This window comes from Chanodichthys erythropterus, chromosome 6, assembly GCF_024489055.1.
Source record: "Chanodichthys erythropterus isolate Z2021 chromosome 6, ASM2448905v1, whole genome shotgun sequence".
Classification (NCBI taxonomy): Eukaryota; Metazoa; Chordata; class Actinopteri; order Cypriniformes; family Xenocyprididae; genus Chanodichthys; species Chanodichthys erythropterus.
This window is the reverse complement of record NC_090226.1, coordinates 31,195,051-31,210,056: the sequence shown is the minus strand read 5'-3', so window position 1 is coordinate 31,210,056 and position 15,006 is coordinate 31,195,051. Positions and strand designations below refer to the sequence as shown.

The following is a 15,006-nucleotide window of genomic DNA, read 5'->3' as shown; positions in this document are numbered from 1 at the left end:
AATCATCCCATCACCTTGTTTAGCTCACTTTGTTAGTCATCTGTATTTATACCCTGTGTTCCCATTCACTCCTTGTCCGTTCTCGTTGTTGTCAGATGCTAGTTTGGTGTACTCTGCCTTTGTTTATATTAAAGTCTTATATGTTTGTGGAAATCTGTTATCTGCCTCATCTCTACACCACCAGCCGTAACAACTAGATAAAAACAGTAATTTACAGTAAAATAGAGGCATCTTGTGCTGCATTACATGAGAACCATGGCACTAGGGCAGCGTTTACACTGGCACAAAAAAAAAAAAAAATCCAAAATCCAATTTTGTCCAATACAAAATCCAAATTTTTTTTTTTTTTGCATCTGTTCTGAGCCACTTCCAAATAAAATTGAAATCAGATACATATCCAAAATCTGGAGATCTGGGGTCGTATTCACAAAACCTAAATAGCAGTAAAAGTTCTTAGCTAAGAGTTTTCTCTTAAAACCTATTCACAAAGCTGCTAAGACCAACTTTTACTAAGGAATAGACTGAAGTCTTAAGCTAAGAGTAAGGGCATGGTTGATCTCGTTGCTATGGAGTAAACACACAGTGATTGGCTGATGGGGGAGGAATCAGTTTTTTAATCATAGAAATATTGTAGAATGAGGTGTCATGTTTCCAAATTAAAATAAAGTTTTTAAAATACAAATGTTGCATTATTCAAATACATTTTTAATAAAAATGTTGCCATAGTCAAAATAAAATTGCCATATTGTTGCCATAAAGGTTTTAAAATGTAAGCTAAGTGTCAGTAATTAAACTAGTATATACAGTTAATTGTCCACCTCTTGGATTTTTTTATCTCAAGGGAATGCAGAATTCAAGCGTTAAATTATGTTTTATAAACAAAGTTTGAGAGAAACACATTCAAACAGTCTTTCTAATCAGCTCGAGAGGTGGAATATATACACAGACAAGAGCCAACTCGCCTATAGTTACTTCGACAGTTTTCTGCATCCCTCCGCCAACCTGCTCCTCATTCTCGGCTGGCGATATGAGGAGAACTCTGGGTTTGGGCTAAATTCCTTGGACAGCACACCAAATACGCTTATTATATATATTTTTTTACTCTATTCAATCATTTGTAAGTGTGAACTCATGAAAACCACTGCCACAGATAATCAGACGATATTTATTTATTTATATAAATTTTTTTTTTTTTTTTTTTTGGCGTCTCATCGTAGATTCAAATCTATAAATCAAAATGTATTGCATTTATGAAGAAAAGGTTCAGCACCCAAGGCTCTATCGCTATTGCCTCAATGCTGTACAGTGTCTTTGAGTGGATTAGGACTGTCTGTGATTTGGTCTTAGTGACTTTGGAGTGCTCTTGACTATTCCTAGCGTTTTGCAGATATAGGAGCTAGTTTTAGCGCTAAAATGCTTTGTGAAATACTCTTAAAGCAAAAATTTAGGACTCCTAAAATTAAGACTGACACGCCCATTATTTTAAAGAGTTTCTCCTAAATCAGCAAGTTAGGAGCTACTTTTAGCCTTAAGATGTTTTGTGAATACGGCCCCTGACCTGCGTGTAAACATATATACAATTCCCATTGGAATGCCAAGCCACAAGGCGACGGTCACATTTGCCCACAAAGATAGCATTTTAATGTCTTATTATGAAGCAGATGTGTGCACTTGCAGAAAAACTCAGCTTTTTCTGGAGCTGGAAGCTTTAGTTAAGAAATTGCCCACACACAGAAATATTCAGAAGCATATAAACTGGTTTTCAAACTCTGCCTTATGATTTATTTATTTATTTTTTAATTTTTTTAAATAGCTTTGCTATTGCAGTTCGCTAACACTTACATACAGATGTTTACAGGCAATTCCCACTCACAATCTCTCTCATTAATTCCTTCGAATTCATTCAAATAAAGAAATCTCATTGCGTTGCTAAAATAACAGATGAAAATTATCATTATTTTCCGGGAGAGTTCTAACAGCTAGGCCATAATTTCAGCTAGCAGTGTTTACAGTAGGAAGTTTCACTTCATACTTACTGTGTCTTGCTTTAATAGTCTGGACAAAATCTTTTGCTGCCGTCACATTCTCTGGTGTAGCTTTGCTAAGCGATGGTCTCCAAGACTCTATAATATCATCAAATGTGACCAGCCCAAAGTAATCCTCTTCATGCAGTTCACTTAATATGGTCATCAGAGCTTCTCGAGTCTACCAACAGATAATCAGCAATGACTTAAATGTGTGAACAAGGAAAGTGGATGAAAAGTATTTGTTGGACCTGCCTGTTTCATCTTCTCTCCCTCCATGGAGCCACTTCGGTCTATCACAAACACCACATTCTTAGGTATTTGTGGCAAATTATCTGGAGCAAAAAAGTGCACAAAGTAGCCATTTACTATCTGAAACAGAGAAACACAAGAACACCACCACCTGAATAATGCATGATTAGAACAATATTCATTATAAAAAATGGTTTTGCTGATATTGTACCTGAATTTCACCTATATCCTGTGGGTGTATCACATCATACTTGATGAATAAATCTCCATCAATCAATGTCCCTTCACAGTCTGAGCATTTTTTCTGCTGATCCAATGTAGGAGAGAAGTACACATGTGCCTGAGGAGGACCATAGATTATCAGTGTTATGAGCATGGTTAGGACCTATTCTCCAGGGGTTGTTTGCTCCATCTGAATGTTAAAAACTTGGGTGTGATCTCTAGGCTGGACTTAGCTACATCCAGCCTTCTGATAAATATTTACACCTGTTGTACCAAAAAAAAAATTAATAAAAAATACGACCAGGCTCAACTCTGCCCATCGTAGATGATGCGTCTCCACCCTGACACATTCTACTGCAGTTACACTATAGTACCAAACGTTTTGGGACGCCTGCCTTTATGTGCACATGAACTTTAATTACATCCCATTCTTAATCCATAGGGTTTAATATGGAGTTGGCCCACCCTTTTATGCTATAACAGCTTCAACTCTTCTGGGAAGGCTTTCCACAAGGTTTAGGAGTGTGTTCATGGGAATTTTTGACCATTCTTCTAGAAGCGCATTTGTGAGGTCAGGCACTGATGTTGGACGAGAAGGTCTGGCTCGCAGTCTCTGCTCTAATTCATCCCAAAGGTGTTCTGTTGAGTTGAGGTCAGGACTCTGTGCAGGCCAGTCAAGTTCCTCCACACCAAATTCGCTCATCCATGTCTTTATGGACCTTGCTTTGAAGCATTAAGAGTTCCTTTCACTGGAACTAAGGGACCAAGCCCAACCCCTGAAAAACAACCCCACACCACAATCCCCCCTCCACCAAACTTCACACTTTACACAATGCAGTCAGGCAAGTACCGTTCTCCTGGTAACTGCCAAACCCAGACTTATCCATCGGATTGCCAGACAGAGAAGCGTGATTCGTCACTCCAGAGAACACGTCTCCTCTGCTCTAGAGTCCAGTGGCGACGTGCTTTACACCACTGCATCCAACGCTCTGCATTGCACTTGGTGATGTAAGGCTTGGGTGCAGCTGCTCGGCCATGGAAACCCATTCCTTGAAGCTCTCTACACACTGTTCTTGAGCTAATCTGAAGGCCACATGAAGTTTGGAGGTCTGTATCTATTGACTCTGCAGAAAGTTGGCGACTTCTGCGCACTGTGAGCCTCAGGATGCGCTGACCCCGCTCTGTGATTTTACGTGGCCTACCACTTTATGGCTGAGTTGCTGTTGTTCCCAATTGCTTCCACTTTGTGATACCACTAACAGTTGACCGTGGAATATTTAGTATTTATATTTTAGAATTCATATTTTTATATTTAGAATATATACTTATTGCACAGGTGGCAACCTATCACGGTACCACGCTTGACTTCACTGAGAGCCTGAGAGCGACCCATTCTTTCACAAGTGTTTGTAGAAGCAGTCTGCATGCTGAGGTGCTTGATTTTATACACCTGTGGCCATGGAATTGATTGGAACACCTGAATTCAATGATTTGGACGGGTGTCCCAATACTTTTGGCAATATAGTGTGACTCCATTCACAATAGTTCCAAACTTTGCTAATAATAAAGAACTGAATTGCTCATGAAATCATAACGTGAAGCTACCACTCCAAAATATCGCTGGCTGAACTTAAAGATTGGAAATATTATTTCCAGGCATATGCCTACTGTTCTGATGTAAAAAAATTCTGCTAATAAATATCCCAGATATATGTTCATATTTAATATTTCCTACATAATTATATACAGAAATTTTGTGTTAGGTCAATTAGCTACCTGTGATGTTATTGTCTGTATGTTTTTGCACACAAAAAGTATTCTCGTCGCTTCATAAAATTATAATTGAACCACTGTAGTCATGTGGACTATTTTAATTATGTCTTTTCTACCTTTCTGGGCCTTGAAAGTGGTAATTAAATTCCTGTCTATGGAGCGGTCAGAGAGCTCTCAGATTTCATAAAAAATATCTTGAAGATGAACAAAGGTTTTACGGGTTTGTAACAACGATGACTGAATGTTGATTTTTGTGTGAACTAACCCTTTAACGGTTGCTATATATCGCTTATACTGTAGTTACATCTGAAGTAACAAATAATTCACAGGCATGAAACTAATATTGTCCAAACAAGTCATGACTTTTCACTTTACACCTATCTTTGACTAGGTACATGTATGCCTAAATAGTGTAACAGGATTTAATTCTACATAGGACTTAAAATGCATTTTATGTCCAGCCTTGGTTTACAACAGGGTGAACGTCTGAACTTTTTTTTTGAGACATTGTTTCAATTTCGAGATAAAGTTGAAATTACAAGAAATTAAGATGTCTAAGGTATACTCACAATTGTGACATATAAAGGAACAACTAAAAACACAATTGTTTGAGAAATAATCATTGCTTATCTAAGAGATACAGTCACAATTGTTGCAATTATAAGAAATATTTACAATTAAGTTACAAAAAAGTTGCCATAGCTTTTTTAATTTTTTGTTCTGTTTTGTGTTTTTTTTTTTTTTCTTTGACCAAGATATAAACAGGCTTCCATATCAATTAACCAGTGTTGGGGGATTGTTGCAAAGTTTTCGTTCTAACCTTTTTATCAGCAACAGTTTTCTTCACTAGAGGAAGCAACTCATTGGTGATGAATGTACCATTGACGTCCACAAATGCAATTCCATTAGGTTCATAGATATCTACCACAATCTGTGGATGAGAGACAGGGCTGATATAACATAGTTTACAATATTTAAATATTTCCACTAAATATGTGTAAGAAAAAGAGTTTGAGAGAGAAACGAATGATAAACCTCAAAATTCTGAACCAGTTGTTTAGGTCGGACACCTATCATGATCTCGTAACTGCCAAGATGCCGCTGTAGCAGCTCTTCGTAAGTAAGAGTGAATGTGACTTGGCTTTGGGGTATGATATTCACGGACACTGAGAACTTTTCCATGTGCCTCCCTGAAGCCCTGAAAGGCAAAAACAACTCTATATCTGGTAATTGAGATTAGCAAATACTGAAAAGCAAATATGTGTATTCTGTCAGCAGTCCAGAGCTTTGACGTTGACATGTACTCACTTAACCAGACCAGCAGCCTGGCCGGATGACACAGCACTCTCATACTGCTGCCTGGCCCGCTCCTTTTCCTTCACTTCGCTCACAAATATCCTGCCCTCAATCTCTCTGAAAAACAAACACAAAGTATTTCATGAGGCAATAGTGGGTTTGGGGCATTCTAAAAATGTTGCAAGTATAATATATTTATAGCTTGTGTAAACAAAAGAGGACTAACATGCTAAAGTTGGTGATGAAGGCTGTTTTGGGTAAGTCCACCTCAAAGAACACTTCCTGTGGTGCGTTAGCTTTGTTCAGGGCTTTGGTGGTCATGACTGTGTAAGCAAAACGAGAGGCGACTTTGCAGTCCACTCGCATACTTTGCACTTCTATCTGAGAGAGAGACTGAAAGATAGTAAGAGAAAGTTAGAGAATCTACTACGGAAGAGGATTAGGGCCAAGCAATAATAAAAAAATAAAACCATCTTGAGATTAAAGTTGTTAAATTTTGAGAAAAAACTTGTTAAATTTCAAGAAAAAAGTCAAAATAAAATGTTGAGAATAAAGTCATTAAATTACGAGAAGAAACTCGTTAAATTTCTCGAAAAGTCGAGATAAAATGTTGAGAATAAAGTCATTAAATTACGAGAAATTTAACGAATTTGTACTCGTTTAACGACTTTATTGTCAACATTTTATCTCGACTTTTTTCTCGAAATTTAAAATTTTTCTCATAATTTAACGACTTTTTTCTCGTAATTTAATGAGTTTATTCTCAACATTTTATCTCGACTTATTTATCGAAATTTAAAGTTTTTTTCTTGTAATTTAACGAGTTTATTCTCAACATTTAATCTTGACTTTTTTCTCGAAATTTAATGAGTTTTCTGTACCAATTTTGATAACAGAGCAAAAACAGTAGTACATTAAAAATGTTTTCCCCATTTTGTCTTGTCTGTTGGTTAATCACTCAACATCGCAGTTTCTGATTCAATTGCGCATTTAAATATGGTTTTCAATCCAGAAACGTTGCAGTGTACTTAATATGAAAAACTAAACTTGTATTTAGATTGTGAATGGGTAATAAACAGAAAGCAAGATAAGAGCCCTCCCTTTATAATTACTAAGATCGTGTGTCCAAAGCATTTGTTTTCCTAAGGCAAGTATATTTGTAACGTGACTCCTCCGTGACTCGAAGGCTTGAAGATCCAAATGCAGTTTATTGAGGGAAAATCCACAAACAAGGTAAAAAGAAAAACAGGCGAAATGTCAAAATACACAAAAAGGCAGTCCAAACAAACAACAGGGCAGAAACATACAGGCCAAAACCGGGTGTGTCTCATATATGTTCTTAAAAGTAAAGCCACGGGCTCTTTCATCGCCCCCTGGAGGCTGGATGCAGTACAAATCATAAACCCCGCCCTCTCAATGCAGTCGAATGAGACTTCAGTGAAAACTTAAAAATTAATTCTGTTTCAAATAAAACTTTCTGAAAGATGGTTTTGGTCATTTAAGGTAGTTGTTATCACACTAATATATATTCAATTGTTCGTTTTTGTGATGATTTAGATTTTAGCTAGCAATTTAATGCTATAAAAACGGGGCGTGTCGTCATGATTCGAAGTTGATTGACAGCTTGTCTGAGGACTGTCGGAGCTTCGAGGGGAGATTGAAGATGTATTAACTAACTATTCATTTTCGATTTATTTGTTATTTAACACCAACAAAATGAGCTGTACAGCAGTAAACTGTCCTAACCGACCTACAGGATCTGACGGATCACTGAACCTTTTTCTGTAACATTAAATATGGGTGTTATAAGCTAATTATTAAATGTTATTAGTTAAGATAACACACCTAATGTTAACCATGTCGGGGGAAAAGCAGGTGACCGTTATCTGGCAGTTACTTATTTTTATGGGTATAAAATAATAATTAGCAGGACAAAACTGATAGCCTACTCTAATTACAGCAATCGATCTCTTGTAACGTTGGTTGAACTTGATTTAAAATGGCAGGACCGTTTCTGACGATTTAGAGTTGTTTCTAGTGGCATATTATATTGATTTTATCTACTGAATTTTGCTGTTTCAAAAGTATTATTGCTCTAGAAACAGAATAGCTTATTATTTTATAGGTAGAATTTTAAATTCTATATAATTTTTATATTCTATTTAAAATACATGAATGATGACGCAGTTGTCTGGGCGGAAGTTTGATACCGCGACTCCGCCTCCGGGCTCCACTGACGATTCCTTCTGCGAATGCCCAGGCTCCAAACTTTTTTTTTTTTACATATTGCGTAACGTGTCAGCGCCCATTCATCGGCCCATTTTGGCTTCAGTTCAATACTATGGAAGGAAGCGGCATCACGTCGTCCATCTTTTTTTACAGTCTATGGCCAAAACAGAGAAATCCACAAACAGGCAAAGATAAAACCCAAAGACAAGGGAACAAATGATAGAACACTCAGAATTGCAGTACTTAGACTAGACAATACTTCGCAGAAAATGAATGAGACACAGACACTACTTATACACAGGAACAAACAAGCTTAACAAGATAACGAGTTAACAAGCTAACAAGGGGGCGTGGCCCAATAAGTGTCCATGGCAACTAACAAGCAGAGTGGCAGGGAAACATGGTGAACAAACAACAAAGACAACACGGGGAACACAGACAGGGATCATGACAGGGAGTGCCATGTATTTAAAAAGGCAGCAGAATGACGATGCGCTGAGCGTCTTTTTCATGCTGAGAGCTTGGTGTTTTTTTCCAGACGGCGATAGTTGAAAAATGTTGAACTTTGTGTAAAACGCGTGCAACGCTCATCACTGTCACTGTTTACCTAGCCGTCCAATCACAGTGGAGGGGGGGCTAGACAAATACCACACTGACCAGCCGCAACATCCTGCTTGTACAATGGCAAGAGACAACAACAAGCAGCATAATAATGGAACAAAATCATTTAAAACAAGGCAAGGCAAGGCAAGGCAATTTTATTTGTAGCACATTTCATACACAATGGTAATTCAAAGTGCTTTACATAGAGAAGAAGAATAAAAATAGAACATAAGGAATAGAAATAACAGTATTTAAAATGCATTAAAAGTCAGAATCATGATGATACATAAAAGATATAAAAATACATTAAAAATGAAATAAAAACAGGAAAAGAATTTAAAGAATAAAAAGATAATACGTATCAGTTCGGACATAGCACAGTGCTCAATCAGCAAATGCATAGGTAAAAATATGTGTTTTGAGTCTGGATTTGAATGTGGCTACTGTTGGAGCACACCTGATCTCTTCTGGAAGCTGGTTCCTGCTGCGGCTGGCATAACAGCTAAAAGCAGACTCTCCCTGCTTTGAGTGAGCCCTTGGTATTTTTAAGTGAGTTGATCCTGATGATCTGAGTGATCTGTTAGGTTTATATTCTATGAGCATATCTGCAATGTATTGAGGTCCTAGGCCACTGAGTGATTTATAAACAAGCAACAGTACTTTAAAATCAATTCTAAATGCAACTGGAAGCCAGTGCAAGGACCTGAGGACTGGTGTGACGTGTTCATGTTTTCGGGTTCTGCTCAGAATCCTGGCAGCAGCGTTCTGTACAAGCTGCAGCTGTCTTTTGGTCTTTTTGGGAAGACCAGTGAGGAGCCCATTACAATAATCCACCCTGCTGGTGATGAAAGCATGAACAAGTTTCTCTAAGTCTTGACTGGAGACAAAGCATCTAATTCTTGCAATATTTTTGAGATGATAATATGCTGATTTAGTTATTGTCTTTACATGGCTACTGAAACTCAGGTCTGACTCCAAAATCACACCAAGATTCCTGACTTGATTTTTAGTTGTTTGACCCCTAGAGTGTAGGTACATGTTCACTTTGAGAACTTCATCTTTGTTTCCAAACACAATGACTTCAGTTTTGTCTTTGTTTAACTGAAGGAAGTTTAGGCACATCCAATTTTTAATTTCATCAATGCATTGACACAGGGAGTCAATGGGGCTGTAGTCGTTGGGTGATAGGGCTAGGTAAATCTGGGTGTCATCTGCATAGCTGTGATATGCAATTTGGTTCTTTCTCATTATTTGGCTCAGTGGCAGCATATATAGGTTGAACAGGAGGGGTGCAAGTATTGAACCTTGAGGGACTCCGCATGTCATGGATGTCCACTCAGACTTATGGTCACCGATACTCACATAATAACCTATCCCTTCTAAGTATGACCTGAACCATTTAAGGACCATCCCAGAAAGCCCAACCCAGAGAACAAGAGCCAGAGAAAATACTTTACATTGTACTGGCATTTTTATATTCAGAAACAAACTATCTCATAAAAACTAAACTAGCAATCAGATACTAGTAAGACTTTCATGGATATTCCATATCATAGCAACCAAAGCATCTCAACTGAAAAAATAAAATAAAATGTGTAAAAAGTGCTCTCAAGTGTCCGCAGCAAGGCATTTTTTAGAAGAGATCCTGGCATTTCCTGCTGGCTAAAATGCTTTGGTACCACCAAAAATGTTTTTTATAGCGGACAAATACAACATCAGCCAACTGTCACAACATTCTTCCTGTACAATGACATCAACAAGCAGAGAATGGAATAAAATGGATGAGAAATTAATATTGCTGGTCTTTTAACATACATAGCAAGTACTCTACATTGTGTCAACATTTTTAGTCTGAAACAAATTATCTGCGAAATCAGTTACAAATAACAGTGCCGTGGATATTCTGTATCATAGCAACAAAGAGTCTCAACTGAAAAAACAAAACAAAAATGCTGCACTGCCGAAGCACTCTCAAGCACTCACAGCTAGGCGTTTTCAGCTGGCTAAAAACGCTTTGGTGGACACTTGGCCTAAGGCTTATCAATCTCCAAAGGGCAGGCTCAAAACTCACATTATAATAACAACAACAACAACAACTAAAAGCTGTGTTAATTGTACAATGAATCTCTTATTTACAAATAGAGTGTTTACAAAGTGTTTAAAACCTTGTGGACTAGTACCCCGATTGTTCATAGCGCTCATGCACAGAACAGAAATGATTATGATTGGCTACAGTGCTCAACGCTTGTAAAAACTCACTGTAAATAGAAACATTTGATGCTCAGAGAACACTCAAACCATTTGGTAACTCCTGCTTGGGGAAACCAAACAAAAGTTAGTGTTATTCACTGAAAATCTTGCTTGACAGCTGTGGTCACCATTCCCACCATTTATTGTTTGGAAAAGAGCAGCTTGGAAACAAACAATGCTTTATGCTCTTTATGTAGATTTGAGTAAAGCACATAATGTAAAATCTTACCTGTTTTGCTGAATTATTGTTTTGATCTCTGATGGTCATAGTGCCTTGAGCTTTAACAGTATGGATCACACAAATACACAAACACATCCACAGCATGACTTTCACGGCAGACATGGTGAAGCCTGGTCCGAACTGACTTCAACTCTGCCTGTTAATGTTCTTAAATGAGAGTGAGAAGAGAGAGAGAGACAGATGAATGAGTGCCTGTGTGTTTTGTAGAGGTGCTGTAAGAGTTGCAAAAGGGGTGTGTGAATATGCCCAATAATCTAGTACATTCTCCACTGTCTACCCACTACCTCCACCCAAAACAGCAGAATTCGACCAATGATGGCCAGCTAAATTATTTTCTAGATCACCATTCATTCCCTATTCAATAATGTTCATAACCTTTTTGCAACATTCACATCTGTCTGCATCCTATTTTTGTCTATATATGTCTGTAATATTATCCAAAGGCCTTAATAATAATAAAAAAGATATGACATCCAAAGTATGTAAGATAGTAAAACTAGATCTCTTTTAACGAATCCAAAAGGTTTTAATTATATATTTTGCTACATATAAAGGTATTTTAGAGATTTTAAAGTGTCAAATAGTTATTCAGTTTAACCATCCAAAGGCCAATACAGCCATTTCATTTGTGATTAAAATATCTTAAAATGAAATAAATGTATATATTTTTTATCTGGTATTATTTTATAACATCATAAATGCAAAATGGTATTAAAATTATGTGTAGAAGTCGTTGCTTTGATATGAGAAAGAATGTCCGGAAAAATTAATTTCATTGATTTTATTCGGAGTAACTGTTACAGATCCCTTGTTTCCCTGGACTCCATTTCCCAGAATCCTCCTGTTCTCCTCACCTGCACACACTTCCCTCGTCTGCTCCTCATCATCACAGATCACCTGCACCTGGACTCTTTTGTCAGCACTCCCCATATATTGCACTCACTCCCTTCACTCCTGGTCCGTTCTCTGTTTTGTTAAGATGTATGTTTGGTGTTCCCTGCTTTCTGTTGAATAAACGTATCATTCGTATTGTGGAAATCCGTATCAGCCTCATCTCTACCAGCATCCGTAACAGAAGAACGGACCTTAAACGACCGGATTTTCCACAAAAAAAAAAATATGGAGACTTCCACCGGCTCCCTGGCTCCTGCTCCTCCAGCGCCTCTCACTCTCCTGACAACCGGCGATCGCCTCATCGGGCTCCTACAGGTGGGTCGTTCGCTGGAGAGGTATGTGGAGGAGTTCGTGGAGCTTGCTTTCTTGTCTGACTGGCCTGATGCTCAGTTGATCTCCTTGTTTTTGGATGGATTGGATGACGACACTATCCGTTTTGATGAACCTGTTTTTTGTTTCTCCTTAAGCGATACTATCAATTTAATTTTGTGGTTGAATGGCTCCAAATTCTTAGTGGAAGAGGTTCAGGATCAGTGTTGTCGTCCGGTCCATCCAGAAACATGGTTGGCCGGGCCAGTCAGTCAACCTCCGGCTTCCTCCGCATACCGCTCCAGCGAACTCCCTGCCTGCCCCAGGCTGGACCCATATTCCGCTACTGGGCCCAGTAAGCGGAGGAGGAGGAAGAAAGCGGCCCCAGTGTCTCCAGAGCCCGCTCCAGTGTCTCCAGAGCCCGCTCCAGTGTCTCCAGAGCCCGCTCCAGTATCTCCAGAGCCCGCTCCAGTATCTCCAGGGCCCGCTCCAGTGTCTCCAGAGCCCGCTCCAGTGTCTCCAGAGCCCGCTCCAGTGTCTCCAGAGCCCGCTCCAGTGTCTCCAGAGCCCGCTCCAGTATCTCCAGAGCCCGCTCCAGTATCTCCAGAGCCCGCTCCAGTTTCTCCAGAGCCCGCTCCAGTATCTCCAGAGCCCGCTCCAGTCCCCACAGAGCCAGCTCCAGTGCCTGTGGGGATTTTAATTGTATTTGAGGGGATGAAATGGCCCTCAACCCCAGTCTCCTCCGAGCCAAGTTCTCCAGTCTCCTCCGAGCCAAGTTCTCCAGTCTCCTCCGAGCCAAGTTCTCCAGTCTCCTCCGAGCCAAGTTCTCCAGTCTCCGCCGAGCCAAGTTCTCCAGTCTCCGCCGAGCAAGCAGCGCCAGTCTCCGCCGAGCAAGCAGCGCCAGTCTCCGCCGCCGAGCAAAGTTCTCCAGTCTCCGCCGCCGAGCAAAGTTCTCCAGTCTCCGCCGCCGAGCAAAGTTCTCCAGTCTCCGCCGCCGAGCAAAGTTCTCCAGTCTCCGCCGCCGAGCAAAGTTCTCCAGTCTCCGCCGCCGAGCAAAGTTCTCCAGTCTCCGCCGCCGAGCAAAGTTCTCCAGTCTCCGCCGCCGAGCAAAGTTCTCCAGTCTCCGCCGCCGAGCAAAGTTCTCCAGTCTCCGCCGCCGAGCAAAGTTCTCCAGTCTCCGACGCCGCCGAGCAAAGTTCTCCAGTCTCCGACGCCTACGAGCCCTCAGCTCCAGCCGACGCCTACGAGCCCTCAGCTCCAGCCGCCGCCTACGAGCCCTCAGCTCCAGCCGCCGCCTACGAGCCCTCAGCTCCAGCCGCCGCCTACGAGCCCTCTGCTCCAGCCGCCGCCGCCGAGCCCTCAGCTCCAGCCGCCGCCGCCGAGCCATGCGCTCCAGCCGCCGCCGCCGAGCCAGCCGCTCCAGCCGCCGCCGCCGAGCCAGCCGCTCCAGCCGCCGCCGCCGAGCCAGCCGCTCCAGCCGCCGCCGCCGAGCCAGCCGCTCCAGCCGCCGCCGCCGCCGAACCAACTGCTCCTATGAACTGTGTTTTTGAAACCTCCAGCTCAAAGACTGTTTTCCCTCCCTGCCTCCCTCTCCCACCTCCATCCAGTTATGTTTACACGGAACCTTCACCTCAAGCCCCCTCGCCCAGATCTCCACCTCGGACCTCTGGGCGATTACCTACACCCCGGCTCCAACCTCCCTCTGCTCCACCGTTACCCATCAGTCCACCAGTGTCACCAGTATCCATCCTGCCTCCACTCACACCTTGTGCACTCGTCAGCCTGCCCTTCCCTCTGGACTACACTCCTCCGTCTCCGCTCCGTCACTCCGTCCCTCAGTTTCAGTTGGCTTCCTCACTCCCCCCGGTGTTCTTTTTGTTGGCTGTCCTACTGCTTCTACTGCGGCCTTCTGGAGTCCCGGCTGCGCTTCGGTCGGCAGAGCCTTCGGTTCCGCCATCACCCGCCAGTCCTTCAGCGCCGCCTGGGCTCAACGCCTCGAAGGCTTCGGCTCCTGACCCGCCATGGCTGCCCGCTGCACCTGACCCGCCATGGCTGCCCGCTGCACCTGACCCGCCATGTATGCCCGCTGCATGTCTGCCCGCTGCACCTGACCCGCCATGGCTGCCCGCTGCACCTGACCCGCCATGGCTGCCTTCAGCCCCTGACCCGCCATGGCTGCCTTCGGCTCCTGACCCGCCATGGCTGCCTTCGGCTCCTGACCCGCCATGGCTGCCTTCGGCTCCTGACCCGCCATGGCTGCCTTCGGCTCCTGACCCGCCATGGCTGCCTTCGGCTCCTGACCCGCCATGGCTTTTGAGCCTGCCCTGGAGACCTCCACTCCAGTCTACTCATCCCCCTGCTCCGGTTTGAGGTCTCCAGGGCGCCCGCCCCCCTCCCGGTTGTTACATCTACGGCGCGAGGACGCGCCTACCGGGAGGGGGAGGTACTGTTACAGATCCCTTGTTTCCCTGGACTCCATTTCCCAGAATCCTCCTGTTCTCCTCACCTGCACACACTTCCCTCGTCTGCTCCTCATCATCACAGATCACCTGCACCTGGACTCTTTTGTCAGCACTCCCCATATATTGCACTCACTCCCTTCACTCCTGGTCCGTTCTCTGTTTTGTTAAGATGTATGTTTGGTGTTCCCTGCTTTCTGTTGAATAAACGTATCATTCGTATTGTGGAAATCCGTATCAGCCTCATCTCTACCAGCATCCGTAACAGTAACCTTGTAACCAAAATCTAGCTTACATTATAAGTGAATTTTAGAGAACAATATAAAATAAAAAAAAATGTTTAAAATATTTATGACCCCTTTTAAACCCTGCCCAATATTACAAACCCGATTCCAAAAAAGTTGGGACACTGTACAAATTGTGAATAAAAAAGAATGCCATAATTTACAAATCT

The 15,006-nt window shown here is 41.9% G+C and overlaps 1 protein-coding gene across 1 annotated transcript in view; it reads right to left on the bottom strand.

Annotated features, from left to right (window-relative positions):
• The window catches only part of itih3a.2 (inter-alpha-trypsin inhibitor heavy chain 3a, tandem duplicate 2), a 28,761-nt gene extending 17,752 nt beyond the window's left edge, over positions 1 to 11,009 (bottom strand). Inside the window, exons 1-8 of the mRNA XM_067387488.1 lie at positions 10,879 to 11,009; positions 5,794 to 5,960; positions 5,580 to 5,684; positions 5,307 to 5,469; positions 5,092 to 5,202; positions 2,488 to 2,616; positions 2,280 to 2,396; positions 2,037 to 2,205 (exon numbers count right to left, since the gene is read on the bottom strand). Coding sequence (XP_067243589.1) covers positions 2,037 to 2,205; positions 2,280 to 2,396; positions 2,488 to 2,616; positions 5,092 to 5,202; positions 5,307 to 5,469; positions 5,580 to 5,684; positions 5,794 to 5,960; positions 10,879 to 10,992 — 1,075 coding nt within the window. The 5' untranslated portion in view covers positions 10,993 to 11,009. The remainder of the gene's footprint in view (positions 1 to 2,036; positions 2,206 to 2,279; positions 2,397 to 2,487; positions 2,617 to 5,091; positions 5,203 to 5,306; positions 5,470 to 5,579; positions 5,685 to 5,793; positions 5,961 to 10,878) is intronic.
• Positions 11,010 to 15,006: the final 3,997 nt, after the last annotated feature.